This window comes from Acanthochromis polyacanthus, chromosome 23 (genome assembly GCF_021347895.1).
Source record: "Acanthochromis polyacanthus isolate Apoly-LR-REF ecotype Palm Island chromosome 23, KAUST_Apoly_ChrSc, whole genome shotgun sequence".
Classification (NCBI taxonomy): domain Eukaryota; kingdom Metazoa; phylum Chordata; class Actinopteri; family Pomacentridae; genus Acanthochromis; species Acanthochromis polyacanthus.
In genome coordinates, this window is record NC_067135.1 from 24,576,948 (window position 1) to 24,593,367 (window position 16,420).

General features: G+C 36.9%; 1 protein-coding gene and 3 long non-coding RNA genes across 9 annotated transcripts in view; 2 read left to right on the forward strand and 2 right to left on the reverse strand.

The window, feature by feature from the left end:
• LOC127532461 (uncharacterized) overlaps nt 1-16,420 on the reverse strand; it is a 295,805-nt gene that overhangs the window by 84,936 nt on the left and 194,449 nt on the right. The window lies entirely within an intron of this gene.
• The window catches only part of LOC127532455 (NUT family member 1-like), a 113,703-nt gene that overhangs the window by 407 nt on the left and 96,876 nt on the right, over nt 1-16,420 (reverse strand). Inside the window, exons 1-4 of one of the 6 annotated variants that reach the window (XM_051944177.1) lie at nt 1,705-1,857; nt 1,376-1,492; nt 764-811; nt 37-391 (exon numbers count right to left, since the gene is read on the reverse strand). The exons of 3 other annotated variants lie outside the window; for them this stretch is intronic. In XM_051944177.1, the coding sequence (XP_051800137.1) occupies nt 86-391; nt 764-811; nt 1,376-1,492; nt 1,705-1,848 (615 nt within the window). In that variant the 5' untranslated portion in view covers nt 1,849-1,857 and the 3' untranslated portion in view covers nt 37-85. Of the gene's footprint in view, nt 1-36; nt 392-763; nt 812-1,375; nt 1,493-1,704; nt 1,858-16,420 lie in introns of those variants that run through there. 2 more of the 6 variants (XM_051944179.1, XM_051944178.1) reach the window with 2 other exon arrangements.
• On the forward strand, nt 13,203-14,315 carry LOC127532458 (uncharacterized). The gene is made up of 3 exons (XR_007939900.1): nt 13,203-13,322; nt 13,715-13,981; nt 14,066-14,315. It is a non-coding gene; the product is annotated as an uncharacterized LOC127532458 (long non-coding RNA).
• The window catches only part of LOC127532468 (uncharacterized), a 64,431-nt gene continuing 62,511 nt past the window's right edge, over nt 14,501-16,420 (forward strand). Inside the window, exon 1 of the long non-coding RNA XR_007939912.1 lies at nt 14,501-14,699. This is a non-coding gene — a long non-coding RNA (uncharacterized LOC127532468). The remainder of the gene's footprint in view (nt 14,700-16,420) is intronic.

Sequence of the window (16,420 nt, forward strand, 5' to 3'; positions counted from 1 at the left end):
CTTTTCAACCAGCTGTTTCTCTCATTTGTCCACCGATGATGGAAAATCGATGAATTCTTTACGCTGTTTCACTTCTCCTTGAGGACTATCGTCCAGTACAGCCACATCTCTCCACCTTGTCTCGTTTCTTGGTAACTTTAGCTTCTCTTTTCTTCTCCACCTTGTGCCTTTTCATCGGACTTGACCTGAAAGCATCATCTTCCGTCCCCACCTCGTCCATCGATGGCTCATTTAGTCTCTCTTCTGAAGCCACACATCGCTGCCGCTTTCTCTTCATTGGACTCAAGCTTCCACTTTCTGACCTTAAATCTGATGCTTTAGTTTCCATCGTCACTTGAGTCGACTTTGGACTCAGAACTTCCAGGTTCTCTGTATTCAGTGTTTGCCTCCCCTGAGAGAAAACAATTGAACAAACAAGTGCTACTAGTAGAAATGTACAGTCTGGAACTCATGAAACACAGACTTTTAAAAAGAATTAAGCAGCTGAAGCTGATGTATCCTCAGTAAATTCACAAAGCCATTTAATTATCACCATCTGCACCAGTTACTCTGCTTTTAATCTTAAGTGGAATATTTCATTGTCACGTCTAATCGTATTTTACGATTTCAGAATCATTGGCGGTACAAATTCTTACTTTAAACCGCTTGAAATGAGGGTTTTTCCATTATTGCATTTGTAATTTTACCAAAATAAAGGATCTGAGCAGTTCCCACAACACAGCAAAGCAACAAAACAGTGAGAAAACTCTTATCCTGTTACTACCTCGTGTTCGAAGGAGTCCAGGAAGTCGATGTTCAGGAATGAGTCCACCTGGTGGAAATAGACGGAACACAATAAACAAGCTGCAAATGTACTTTAATGAACTTTTATATTTCAATTAGCTTGGATAAAAAGAACTGAACAGGGAAAGAAAGGTAAAAATGAGAGTAAATGTACCTTAAATACTTTAGAACCTGAAATTATTTGACTTTCAATGCATAAATGCCAAGTAGAAGTTTTTCTTTGCTGATCTACTTTTGTATATTTTCCTGTCATGCTTTAGTTAATAATAATTATAGTAAATGCTGAAGTGAATCAAAAAAAAAATACAGAGGCATAAAATGACAACATCAGAAAGAAACCAGAATTAGAAGTCAACCCAAACAAAAACACAGAGAATATATTAAAGTTAAAGAGAGAAAGAAAACAAAATCATCTTTGGAGACATTTAAGCTCTTCTTTACTACAGTATTTGAGTAATTATGCTCTTAAACTGTTGGTTAAATCCAGCTGAAGATGGAAAAATTCACATCATCGTGACTATAAAAGCGACCATAACGGAACAGGTTTACCATTTTTATTCTGAAAACCAGTTTTAGCTTTAGGTTTACGTACGTTTTCGACAAAGTCTTCGTCGCTGCACAACTCGTCCATATACTCCAGAAACGACTTGTTTGTTATCTCTGGCTCTCCACACTCCTCGGTTTCTTTTGCTTCCACATTTTCTTGGATCTGAGTAAAGAGCAAACAGGAAGTTGACTGCATTAGCTTTGCAGAACAAATTTTAAAGAATGATTAATGATTCCAGTCTAAGCTTAGGTGTTTGTTTAGGGATTTATAGGTTAATTATCACAAGGTTATTGGTGATTTCAGATGGAATCACCTTCTGAGTGACATTAGACACATAATATTGGTGTTTTACATGTTAACATAGAACTGGGCACCTCAGGACAGAGGGAGTCCATGATCGTCATGACCTCTTCCAAGGCCTTCTCAGCCAGTAGGTCTTCATCCAACACTGATCCTTGAGAAACCTTTTTGCTTCTCTTGTTTTTCCGTTTTTTATGTTGTTTTACCTCAACAGGCATAACATTAGTCTGTGGGTGTCCTGTAAAGGAAGATGGAGAGTTTTAAAAAAAGATGACAATAACTTCCTCTACAGTCTTCTTCACAGGAAAATGAGTGAACATTGCCATCAAGAGTCTGAAAACACAACTAAATGTGGATGTTTTGCAGGTATTTAGTCGTGAACCGAAGCTGGATAATCTGATGTTGAAGCATCAAAGTTTGTGATATCAATTATGAGCCAAAATCCTCATTTAGTTGTCATTTTAGATCAACTCTTGACCTCTGACCTTGTGTCATCTGTTGCCTCCACGATGTTGGTGTTAGATTTAACGGCTGGCTGTATTGTTGAGATGTGCTCCAGAGCCTGTGAAGAAGTCAGACACAATCAATACAGAGCTGTGAGAAACTATTTGCCCCCCTGCAAATTTGTTCTATTTTATTTGTCACACGTAAATGTTCCAGATCATCAAACTAATTTTAATCTAAGACAAAGATAACCCAACAAAGCACAAAATGCAGTTTTTAAATGACGATTTCATGGACTGAAGGAAAACCACTGTCCACTTCATCTTGCCCTATTGTGAAAAAGTAATTGCCCCCTTTAGCTACCAATCTACCAAATGACCAAATTCATTCATCAGTTGGGTTCAGTTTCTCCATCCACACTCACATATGATTACTGCCAGGCTTGTTGAACCTAAACATCACTAAATAGAACCTGTCTTCATTGTGAAGTAGATAAAGGCTCTGAAAAAGCAGCACATGATGCCACGTTCTGAAGAGATTCAAGAACAGATGAGGAACATTCAGTGGACCAACAACCAACATTTCTCTGAGAGTGTCGACATCTAATCCAGGAGGTCACAGAAGAACCCAGAGGAACATCTAAAGATCTGCAGACCTCACTGGCCTCAGTTAAGGTCTGTCTACATGATTCCACAATAAGGAAGACTCTGGAAGAAAATGGATCCATGGGAGAGTTGGAAGGATCAAACCACTACTGACCAAAAAGAACATAAAGGTTCATCTGGTATTTACAAAAAATATCTGGATGAGCTCCAAGACTTTAGGATAAGATCCTGTGGACTGAGGAGTCAAAGGTGGAACTTTCTGGAAGACATGGGTCTGTTCCATCTGGTGTGAAGCTAATACTGCATTCCACAAGAAGAACATGATACCAGCAGTGAAACATGGTGGTGGTAGTGTGATGGTTGGAGGACCTGGACGACTTGTCATCACTGATGGAGCCATGAATTCTGCTCTCTATCAGAAAATCCTCCTGGAGAATATCCACCATCAGTTCATGACCTAAAGCTCAACACTAATGGTTTATGCAGCAAGATAAAGACCCAAAGACCACCAGCAAGTCCACCTCTTGAGTGGCTCAGAAAGAACTAAATAAAGGTTCTGGAGTCAAAGTCTGGACTTGAATCCAATTGAGATTCTGTGACAAGACCTTAAAAGGACAGTTCATGATCTAAAACCATCTAATGTGACTGAATTCAAAATATTCTGCAGAGAAGAGTGGAGCAGAATTCCTCCATGGTGATGGAAAAGACTGATCACAAACTGGAACAAACATTTAATTGCAGTTGTTGCTGCCAAATCAGTTATTAGGTTCAGGGGGCAATTACTTTTTCACAGAGTGATACAGGTTTGTGGGTTATCTCTGTCTAATATTCAGAAAATATTAGTTTGATGATCTGGAACACTTAAGTGTGACAAATGTGCAACAATAGAAGATTTCTGTACTTCTTCTCAGTATTGTGTAGATTTACAGTATGTATGTAGTATCTGTTCCTTACAGGTTTGTGCTGCTGCTCTGATGAACAGGAACCATCTGTGGTGGACATAAGCACCACTGAGGATGGTTCGGATCTTCTGGTCTGAACCAGAACTCTGCTGGGTTGCTGATGGGAACCAGCAAACAGGGGCTGAAGGCAATCCTGGACTCAAGTGAAGGGAAGACGGAGGTCATCCTGACGGGGACTTGAGGGGAAAAGGGGCCACATAAGAGCCTCGGTAAAAGAGGAGTTCCAGGACCGGTTCCTGCCACAGCGAGGTTGCCTCTGTTGTGTGGTTGCATTTCAGGTGTAGAAGTCATTCGTGGATCCATCTGTGATCTCAGCATTCTTCCTCTGGTAACTGTCAGAGAAAGATGAGAGAATTTTAAATGTAGCGGGTTAGAGGAACATGTTGAGGATCTTTAAAATGGGTCTGAATATTTCATACTACTGGACTTTGCCATCTGTTAGTGAGACTTTCTCTTTAAATCCAGCTGCTCTCATGGATATTTAAGGAACATTTCATGCTTGAGATGCTCCTGAAGAACCGTTTGTTCAGAGATTAAGCTGATGGAGGAACCTTTAATAACCTGAAAGAGGTTCTGAGATGAACGTTGACACTTTATACCTGAATTTACATTTTAATGTAATTGTGTACATCACAATATTTCAACTTATCATACTTTTCATATACTAAACATACACTCTAATAATAATAATGATGATGATTATAATCATAGTAGTAATTATTATTATTATAAAATTAATTATATTAATTATTATTTAGAAATATCTTATTGTTATAATAAAAATAGCAATAACTGATGATAATAATACTTATTATTATTGTTAGTATTAGTAGTAGTATATAATGTAAAACGAATTATTATTAATTAATATTTGTTAATGTATTACTATTGTTAATAGGAATAATTACAACAACAACAATAACAATAATAAAAATATTAAGATTGCAACTTACCATAAAGGGAATTACGGCGGAAAGGATTAGAATTCTTTATTTTAGCCCAACAGGAAATAATAATAATAATGATAATAATAATAATAATAATGTAGTACCAGTGTAATATGATGATATAATATTTATTAAACCTATACAATTTAATACTGCTTTTATTACTCCTCCTATTATTATTATTATTATTATTATTATTATTAATAATAATAATAATAAAGATGATGTGATGTCAGTAATAACAATAGTAATGATAAAATTACTAATTATATTAACATTATTTTTAGTTGTAGTAGTACTTGTAGTTGTAATCATATTATTATCATTATTATTATTATATTATTATTGCTAACAATATTTATTATTATTATTATTGTTATTATATTATTATTAGCATTATTATTGCTAACAATATTTGTTATTATTATTGTATTGGTAACATTATCATTAATAACATTTATTATTAAATAGCTATGTTTTGCGTTATTATTATTATTATTACTATTATTATTAATATGGTAACATTATCATTGCTAGTAATATGTATCATTAAATATTTATTGTTATTATTACTATTATCATTAATATTATTATTAACCAACATGTTCCTCCACAGTGAGGATGATGACGTTTCCTTGAGTCTCTTCTATTTCTCAGACTGTCCACTGAGCAAAGACACAAAAGCAAATAAACACGGTCTTCTTGTCTGATTTAGAAAAAGCTAAAAACGTCATGTCTTTTATTAAAGTTTAGAAATAAGTTTCATTTTAGCTGTGGACCAAACTCTCAGCGGTGGCTTTTAAGGACGACGATCAAATAGTTTCAAAACCAATGGATGGAAGTGAATAAATCCTCACATGCTGCTTTTATTATTCTGTTTTCATGAACTGACAGAGAAACTCCAGGCCAGAAAAACAAGGATTCTCTTTGATCTGTCCAGAAAAACTACATATGTGTTTCTAAAGGCTTCAGCCTGGAGCTCAGCTGCAGGAATCATTCAGTATTTATTGACTCAGTCTTTAAACAAATGGAGTAAAAGAGCAGAGAAGAAATAAATAAAATGAATAAATCCCATCGATCCTATTGATCTTCAGTTACAATAGTTTATATACTAACCTTTACTGTCTTGTGTGTTGGACTCTGAAATGTTGAATTAGCAGCACTTCCTGTATCACTTTTAGCTGTTATCCCTCTTAACTGAAATCTTTTAATTGCTCTTATTGTTCATTCTTGTCCTTTTAGCATTTTAAATATATTTCTCATACAGTCATATGTTTGTATTTTGTTGCTATTTGATTTTTTAAAACAACCATTGTGGGTTTAAAATAAAAAATGAGTGAATAAATGAATAAATGTGCAGTTTAAATAACAGAATGACTTCATATGGATTAGACTGAACTTACAAGCTTCTGTTGTCCCTGGTTTCTTTAATGTGTCGTACTTTTTAAGTCACACATATTGAATGAATAATTAAATGGATCCCTTCCATTAAATGACTGCTTTATGATGCATTCACACCACAGACCTTATAATGATCTCCTGGAAAAGTTTCTAATTCATCGTCATCACAGCATCGAAAAATCCATGTGAAAAAAGTCATAAACGTTTTGATTTTTCCTGAAGCTAATGTTTTAACTATCAGAGCAAACGATAGAAATAATGCATGCTGTATTTTATGTGCTTACCTTTCTAGCTGCAGATGAGGAGTGAAATACTGTGCTCATAGATGAATTGAAATCAAAACAGTCTTCAAGTTTAAGAGTTTTGAACGTAAACATTCCAAACTTCATAAAATATCAAGAGTTTATGATGCTTTTTTATTGACCAAACTTTTCAGGAAGTTTTGTTGGTAAAAATTACTCTACTTTTACTTGTGCAATGAACTATTATTCTATGGCATTTTTCAGACCACATTTTATACTCTGATGTTTTCTTGAATAACAAACTATTTTGACAATATACAGCACTGTGACATTTTTGAACCACGTCATACATGACAATTTTAGGCAACATCCCATCATTTTGCGCTTTTTGAACCACATAATAATCTGTTGTTGTTTTTTTGCCGACATGCTATACTATGAACTACAGGCCATACTGTGTTATTCTTGAAAAGTAAACTATACTTTGACATTTTCTGAACTACATCCTGTACTATGGCGTTATACATAGAGTGCTTTGGTTACATGTTGATTTATAATCTCCATTTTTTTCTGTTTTGTTTTTTGACAGGATTACCACAGACCTGAGCATGAACACCGTTGACACCCACCTGAGGGAGACTCTGCCTGAGATCTTCAGGCTGCTTGGTCTTTCTGCTCCAGAACATCTTCATCAACTACGTCTTCTTTTGAAGAGGCCCTCAGATGCTGCAGCCTCTGACCTTAAGGAGGAGCTGCTACTTTCACTCTGTAACCAGACGACGGTTATTTTAAAGACCCAGCTCCTGGCGGCTTTGAATGAAAATTTAACATCAAAACAGAACTACAGACAGTTAAATCTGAGCTGTCGGTCAGTATTTCAAACATCAAGTCTGACCCGGGTGCCCTACACCATCTAAGGAATGCTGAGTCCATCTTTCCAAAGACGACAACCTTTTAGGGTGAAAATATCTTCTCTGATTGGCCTCAAACCTGTTGAACCCTTAGGTCTCTCTCCCATAATTAAGCTTAGCTACAAAGATACAAGTAAATAAAGTGAAAGAAAGTTTGCATTTCTGGAAATTTAAGGATCACAGAGGGCTAACGAGTAGAGAACTTTATTGTCCAGTTGAACCTCTGCTGGTTTACACATCCAGTGACTCTACTTTTAACATGAAGAAACACCTTGAGGTACGTTTTGTTTTTGTGCGGCTAAAGGAAAAATGCTTGCAGGTCTAGTAGGGAGCTAAACCAAACTGCCAACTGACTGCAGATCAGCCTGTTAGCGTTAGCGGCATTATAACTTCCTTGCAAAGGAAGGCTAACTAACAAACCAGTGGAAAGTTTCGAACAGAACTTTGATTGCTGTGAAAATTGCAGGAAAAAAACTGGTGTTTACTGTTGTTACCAGACAAACTGTCACTTTGCTTTTGTCTTTTGCTTGCTTTTTGTCACAGAATTACAACTTGTATCTCTTTTGCAGTTACTATGTTTAAAGTGTTTAGAGTGACAGCAATGCATCTGTGAAGCTCAGTTGTGTTGGTGTTCTGTGCAGTCCAGCCTTTAGGAAGCCAAAAAGCTTGTCCTGTTGTTCCTCGCTATCCAGGTAGAAAGGCATCTGGCAACAAGACTCCTGATGAATCCAGGTAGAACATTTGCCACCAAGTACATCTTGAGGGCAACCCAAAGTAGAGAAACAATGAATTTCTGGAACTCAGGAATTCTTTCAAAACACAGCCAAAAAATGTTCTGTCCACTGATAATATTACTAACAAAGGCCCGAAGTGAATCTTTTCTGAGTCAGTCTGCAATGATGAGAAAACAGGAACCTTAACCACAAATGCTGCTCAGCTCCCTTTGACTGGATGATGAAGTCCACCAGTCTTGCTTCCTCTGCAGTGCGCTCAGTGACAGCCTGCATATGGAGAAGAACTTCCTCGGTGACGGCACCCCGCCTTGGCACTCTGTAAACGGGCTTCAGGGTTCCTTGGAGCAGACTTCTGGCTTCATTAGTCCAGACAGCGAACCTCTTGCCATACCTTTTAAACAACACAATTCATCAAAGATCAATAATTCCTTTGCCCATCATTCACATCTCACCATCTTATTTGTTTTGTGTTGTTCGTCTTAATGTGTGTTATCATTGTTGTTTAGTTTAGGTTAATAAATGTACACAAATATAAGCCTCAATTGTTTTGTTGTTCACATCTTGGTCCCTAACTTGTATGGATTCCAGCTACCTCAATTTTATGCCTAACCTGTCAAGCTAAATAATTCCCCTTACAATTCCTGAAACTCTTCTTGACAGCACAACAAGAAGTGTTTCATAACTAATTATTATATTTGTCTAATCTAAATACTTCTCTGGTCGAATATCAGGTAGACGATGTAATAATTCTGTATAAAACCCTGAACCCCATTTGAGCAAACATAAATCCTACATTAATATTGGTGGAGAAACATTATCAATAATCTTACAGTTATAATTGATGGAAAACCTATTTAACCCTTACAAACATGTATTAAGAAATCCTACATAATACAGAAGTCATGAAATGATATTTTCTGACCCACATGTAGCTGCAAGTCACAATAATAAAAAACCTATAAAATCCTTTATCATGGGAAATACTTGATCACAAAAAGGAAAAGAAAGTTATTTTCATTGAACTGTCATAACTGGTAACTATAGCAGAAACTGTTTTAAAGATTTTATGATTTGAGATGAAATAACTGGTAGTTTTTGTAAAACGGATTATTTCATCCATCATTTTATTTTCATTCAGCTGTTTTCATGTGTCAGTTTTCTGTGGTAAAGGAATATTTTAATATTCAATCAGGAAAATGGAGAGTAAAGGAACTTTGTGAAAGCATTTTTCTGTTTGTTTTTTAGTTGAAGTAAACTATTAAACTTTACTGGATGATTATTTGGAGCATCAATCAAACAATTTATTCATTCCAAAAATACAAGCTGAAAACTGTGAATACTGATCTATTTACTGTTCATGTTGATTATCTGCTGTACACAGACTGATACCGGCACCGTCAACATTTCACACTTTTATTGTGTTAAGTTTGAGTATTTATGTGTAAAAAACAGTCATCAATTTCCCCTCAGGGATCAATCAAGTATTTCTGATTCTTCTAATCAAATTCCAAAAGAAAAGCTGTGGTTGTTAAAAACTGTGAATATGAGAGTGAAGTACTCATGTGTTTATATACTGAGGTTTTGTATTTTACAGCTGATATTCCTCTGATGTTTGCTCATACAATGCAGTTAAACATGAATAAGAAGCTTTCTGTTGTGACGTCAGGATCCAGAACTCAGTGCTGACAACTTGTAACTTTGTAAATAAAGTTTCATCTAACACTGACCAGAACTGACAGTTTGCTTTTGATTGAACATTTGATTTGAAATAATGGAATAAATGATTATTAAATACCAAGTACAAATATATTAGAGAACTTTTTTGTCACTTTACTGCTTCCTCCAAGCTTCACTTTCAGATTTTCTTCAGTTCTGCTGTTTCATTAAAGGTATTTTCAAAGTAAAAATGTGAAGAAAAATGACATCGACATTCTCATAAATAAACCAAAAGAGATCAAATAGTAAAAGACTGAACTGATGGTGTAAAAACCAAACTGACATGTTGCTGCATTAAAGCTGTGCAGTGAATCATGAACGTGTTTCCAGTCTGTGTCCTGCAGGGGGCGCTGGAAGCTCAGTCATTGATTTCCATGTGTGGAAAGTCAAAGAGTTAAAGGGAAAAAGATCAGTGTTGTCAGTGTGTGGAGATGAATGGAAATAAACTACAGAGCTCATATCCTCTGGAATCAACAACACTGTGGATTCATTTTGTGTTTTTAACAGTTTTTCACAGCAGTGGATGAAGAACTGGTTTGTTGGATCAGTTCTTTGTTGATTTTCATTTCATGGCTGGAAGAAAAATACAGAAAATCACCAAGTTTTCCTTTAGAGATCTGTCTTTTAAACCTACATAAACTGTTTTTCTTCTTCAGAATCTACTGAAATTTTTGGTGAATATTCTTTGAGATCTTTGAAAATGACATTTTCCACCTTTTAGTCTGATTTCTGCACAGATTTCTGTGTTTCATGAAGGTAACAACATGAAAAATGGTTCAGTCCCAAACTTCTGCATTTGGATTGTTAAAAAAAAATGTCTGAAATTGTGATTATGTCTGTGAACAAAATTCATATAAATGTTGGTGAAAAGTCAGAAATCTCTCATCTACTCTCAGTTTTCAGTTTTTATCCTCTGCATGATTTCAAAATGTATAAAACTGACCTAAAGTTATTACTGATGCATTAACGTGTTCATCATTTATGCTGATGTGGAGCAACTTCTACCTCCTTTAAACAATATCGGAAAGTCTGAAACTTAGAACCTTTACAGCTCATTAAATGTCAGAAATGATGCAGTCTCTTGATAAAAACGAATTTAAAAAACACGAATTTAAGCACAGATTTTCAGGTCAGCATCAGTTTATCACAAACGACCACAAAGATGTCACTTTATGTGGAACTCTGAGGTTAACAACAGAAACAGCAGCAACTCAGCGCACTTGAACTTCCTTATTTTCACTTCATTCCAAACGTGTTGCAGCACGACTGAGCTATTAGTGACAAAAAAAATCAGTTTTAGTGTCAGGATCTGAAATAGAACACCTCAGGCTGTCACAAGAAAATTTCCAGCCTGCAGCTGATTGGACGAGTGTTTGACCCAGAGGCAGAGTGTGGATGTTTAACCAACCAACAGTCTGAACAATTATCATAATTTCAGATCATATCTGCTTTTCTTCAGTTTTCAGAGATAGAACTGAAGCAGTTTGCTGCAGGATCCAGGCAGAAAAGTTTCCCACCTGCTGAACATCTTCCTTCATGGCAGGAATCAGAAACTCAGACTTTTCTGTCCACATCTGTTTTCCAACATTAACCGTGCAGGAATATGAGCAGCATGAAGAGTTGTGTGTTTTTTGTGATGTTTCTGTGGAAGCTGACTGTTTCCAGAGGAGGTGAGTGAACGCTGACACCAGGATTATAAAAACTTTGCTCATTTTAAATTCTCCTTTCACTTCACTGTAAGATTTTTTCACTTGATTTTGGAAGCAGCAGTTCATGATAAACTTTTCTTTGAACATCACTTATTTCACAAATCTGTCTCCTTTACAAAACCAGCACATCTTGATGAAACATTTGTTGTTTTGACACAAACTGAGACGTTAAAACAAGATGCCATTTAAAAAGTCTGATCTGTGACTGAGACACTGATAGAAAAACTCAGAGGAGTTCATAAAATGACAGTTTTACAACAGCAGGAACTTGTTCAGCTTCATAAATATGATTCATCCTCCACACAGAGACGGGATCAGTCACATCTGAGAGCAGAAAACCTTCTGGGTCTCAAATCACCAAATTTTTACACATTTTCCACTCAGTCATCTGGTTTTCCTGAAATTTTTGTAGCACATAAAATAGATATTTGTAAAGGTATTTGTCTGTTTTTTGTTTCATGAATCAAATAATTTCAGAAATACATACTTTTCTAATTTCCTGTCGACCCATGTCCAGCATGTTTTTTTCCACACATTGTAAAACGACACTTTATCAGGAAATATTTAAAATAAAAGCCTGAAATGTTCTTTTATTTCTCACCATGACATTCATTCACAACCTGCATCATTGGTTCAAATAGTCTGGATTCATGGCTGAGTTGAAAAGGACAATAAACAAAAAACGAATAATGCACAAGTCAGTAGTCATATTTTTGTAATCACATTTGGACGGTTACTGACTGAGCAGGTGTCTCTAGTTTTACAAACAAAACAAAGGTCCTATAGTTCCTCAGAAAGCTTTGGTTGAGCAGGTGACCAATCAATAGAGGCTGTAGTCCCAGATGCAGCAGTCTGGACTTGATTCCAGCTCACGGAGAAGAAGGTCTTCCCCCCATTCTGCTCTTTATTTCCTTTCTAAGCCGTCTAATAAAGACAACAAAAAACAAAAAAGTAACTGAAGCAAAACTTAAGTACTGCTAGACAGTCTGATCCAAGTAGAACAGAGATCTGAAGGAAAATAAGAAAAGTGTTTTAGAATACAGGCGTAGAGCTTCGTTTTCAGTCACATTTTCACCTCAGTGCGCTGCTCTGTTACTGACTGGGAGAAATGCTTGAATGTCAACTGTCCTGAAGTTACTATAAATGTACAAGTACTCACATTTTAACTAAGTCCAGCTGTGACTTTGGTCTGGGACTAGTTCATTCTCAGTTTAACACAAAGCAAGACAATCATTTTCTTTGCATCAGTTTCCAGAATGATGAAGAGAATAAATTCACCACAAAAGTGTGAAGGACATCACTAAATGTTGTGATATTATTAGTTGACTTCTAACATTTTTTCATGTTTCAACTCAGCCACAATCAGAACATTTGATCCACTTGTCCAATATTGCAGATACTGAATCAACAACATGATGACATGGCACTGATTCAGTTTTATGTTTATGATTTTTATCTTTAACACTTCCTCCATCAAGTATAGAATAAAATTTTAATATTTGAAAAATTCGTCGTAAAAGTGGGTTTATAAAACCAACAAGATTATCTTGGAAAGTTTTTTTTTAAATTTTACAGATATCTTTATAAATATCTATATTTTATGCGATAAAAAATTCAGGAATGCTGCTCAACAACTAAATCTAAGTGTGTTTCTGATGCAGGTCTGAGTCTGTCACTAACATGGTCTTTACCTGATGTTGCAGATACTGAGGTGTCCTGTGTTTTTATGGACAGATGCATCTTACCGTGCAGCTTCCAGGTCGCTGATTACATCATCATCCACTGGTTTCATTTGACAAAAGGACACCTTCGTGTCCATTCGTACTACAACAACCAAGACCAGCTTGGATATCAGCACCAGATGTTCAGAAACAGGACGTCACTGATCAAGGACCAGATCTCCAGAGGAAATGCCTCACTGCAGCTGACAGGAGTGAAGGTTCAGGATGAAGGAAGATATCAGTGTTTCATCAGCACCATTAACAGAAACAAGGATTCATTTATCAACCTAAAAGTTTATGGTAGGAGAATACAGAAATATCATTTGTTTTCTTTCTGTTCAATGGTTTTCTAAATGTAGGAACAGTTTCATCACATAGTTCATTCAACTTAAAGTTCCTTTCCACTCAGAATATTAGTAACTTGGACAGAGGTGACCTGGTCAGAACTGTCATCTGGGTGTTGGTTCTTTCTGTGTAAAGTTTCATGTTTTCATCTGGTGCTTCAGCTTCCTGCTGAGGTTAATGAATGATTCTAGATTGACTGTAGGTGTGAATGTGTTTGATCATCTCTGTGTTGGTCCACTGATGGACTGATGATCCATCAGCTGATAAACTCCAGTCCTCCTGTGATACAGTGGTCAACAGAAAATGGATGGATATCAGTAACTATCTGTGCATCTCCTCTTTTCCAGCTCCAGTCCATGATGTCAACATCCAGCAGGTAGAAAACAGGATGACCTGCAGCTCAGAGGGGATCTACCCTCAACCTGAGCTCACCTGGTCCACCACACCTCCATCCAACATCAACCTCCACAACACAACCACAGTCCAGCAGAATGAAGAGCAGCTTTACAGCATCAGTAGTTCTCTGATCCTCTCACACAGTCGTACTCATCTGGTCTACAGCTGCACCGTCAGCACTCCAACAAACAGGAGGAGAGCTGCTTGGAGGAAACTCAGTGAGGAAAACATCTCATCTCAACAATCCACTCACACATTATTGACTTGCTTCATTCTTGTCTTTTTGTCTTCCATCATTTCAGCTCCTATCAGTGGATCAACAAGTGAAACAATCATCACCTGCGCTGCCTCCAACTTTTCCTTCTCTCACCTGCTTTGGAGATTCAACCACAGTCAGATGATGGTGAAGCAGAGCAGGACTGATGGCAGCTCCACAGTCTCAGAGGAGTGGAGGCAGCAGGTGAAGGATGTGTCAGAGTCAGGAGACATCACACTGCAGGACTTATCTTCAGAGCAGGAGGGAATCTACACCTGCCAACTCAGTAATGCAGAGGAGACGCTGATAAGTGACACCTCTGTGAAGATCAGTGGAGGTAAAACAGCAAAAGTTCCTCTGATTATCTGGAAGATGTGTTTGACCTGCAGACATCAAAGATCACAAAACTCCATCATGAAGCTTCCAGAGACAGAAAATTAACTGAATCTTTTTATATTTCAGGGAGTTCAATCATTGTTGGAGGTGGAGTGGTTGGAGCTGTTTCAGTTGCAGCAGCAGCAGTCGGTCTGTTTCTGTTCTGGAAAAAGAAAAAAGGTAAGAAGATGTTCTTCCTTCACTTTGAAATTTATTTCTTGTTTGTTGTTTGTGATGATGTTTTCTGAACATTTCTCAGATCAACAAGAAAACAACACAAGAACATCAAGCAGTGAAGAAACAACGTAAGTAAATGTTGTGTGTTAAACTTGTGTGCTGCTCTGTGTGAACTACAGTGAATGAGGGAACATGTTAAAGGAGAAAACTGTTGTCATCAAGTCAGTATTCTGGGATGTTTCAGGAACATTTCCACCACTTATTTTCTACAACATGGTTTGTTGTATCAGCTAAGATGATCTCAGTCAGAGTTCAACAGCATCCATGAAATGAAAACATTAAAGTCACTGAAATGAAGAGAAAACAGAAAATCACATGAAGGAATCATGATTGAAGTTAAGGTTTATGTTTCTTTTATACTAAAGCTGAATAAATAATGAACTGTTTTGTACTTTTGAGTGTTTTTGGTGCTAAATTCTGTTTCATTTTGTTTCCAGATGTGTTTGACTCAAAGATATAAATGCACAAAGACAAGGAGATAAAAATACAGGGACACCCCAAAGTGAAGAAAGTCTTGAAAACCTGAAGAACACAGTTAAACCTCAGTCAGAAGAACTTCAGTCTGCAACTCTGAGGTTTGACTGTTCTGATGAATGTTAGTCTGAATATTTTAACACCACATGGAGAAGAAATGCCTAAAACGTTGAATGTGAAACATGTCATTATCCCAGCAGATCTCTGTATTTAGTCATGACTGTATTCAGTATTACATTAAGAATTCTGGGTGTTTAGTATTATTGTTACATGCAGCTACACGGGGTTCAGAAAATATCACTAGTTGATTTTTTTATTATCATATTTTTGTTGATGTGAGCTCAAAGACGGGACTTTTCATGGCAGCTTTAATTTTTAGTAACTTCTGAAATATTGTGGTCTAGTGGTTAGCACTTTCACCTTACAGCAAGAAGATCCCTGGTTCGAGTCCTGGCTTTCCAGGGATCTTTCTGCATGGAGTTTGCATGTTCTCCCTGTGCATGTGTGGGTTTTCTCTGTGTACTCCGGCTTCCTCCCACAGTCCAAAAATATGCTGAGGTTAATTGATGACTCTAAATTGTCCGTAGGTGTGAATGCGAGTGTGATTGTCTGTCTGTATATGTAGCCCTGTGACAGACTGGTGACCTGTCCAGGGTGTCCCCTGCCTTCACCCGAGTCAGCTGGGATAGGCTCCAGCACCCCCCATGACCCTAATGAGGACAAAGCGGTGTATAGAGGATGGATGGATGAAATATTGTCATTCAAACAGCCTCAAGTGTCAAAGTGTGAAAAAAACTGCTGAAAGTGGGTCAGCGTTTCAGTGAATGAATGAGACAAACTACTGATCAGATCTGAAGCTTTTGTGGTTTAACGTCATTTATACATTTTCATTGTTGTTCTTTAATAATTTTGTTGTTTACGATGTAACCTTTGATGGACATCTGTTTGCTGTTTTTTTTTTTTATTATTATTTTTGACCAATGTGACTTTTACAGACCTATATATAGAGCTGATTACAGACTTTAGGAAGAATAAAACAGACATTCAACCCCTTGACATCAGCAGGGAGAGGGTCTCAGACTTCTGGCTCCTGGGTGTGTGCATGGAGGACGACCTGACTGAAGCACCAACACAACAGTAACAGTTAAAACGGCACAGCAGAGACTTTACTTTCTGAGTGAAGTTCTCAGGAAGAACAACCTCACACAAAAAGTTCTTGTGTCCCTCTACTGCTGCTCCACAGACAGCATGCTGACCTGCTGTATCTGTGTGTGGTTTGAACACGGCCCAGAGAGGAAAGCGATTCAGAGGGTCA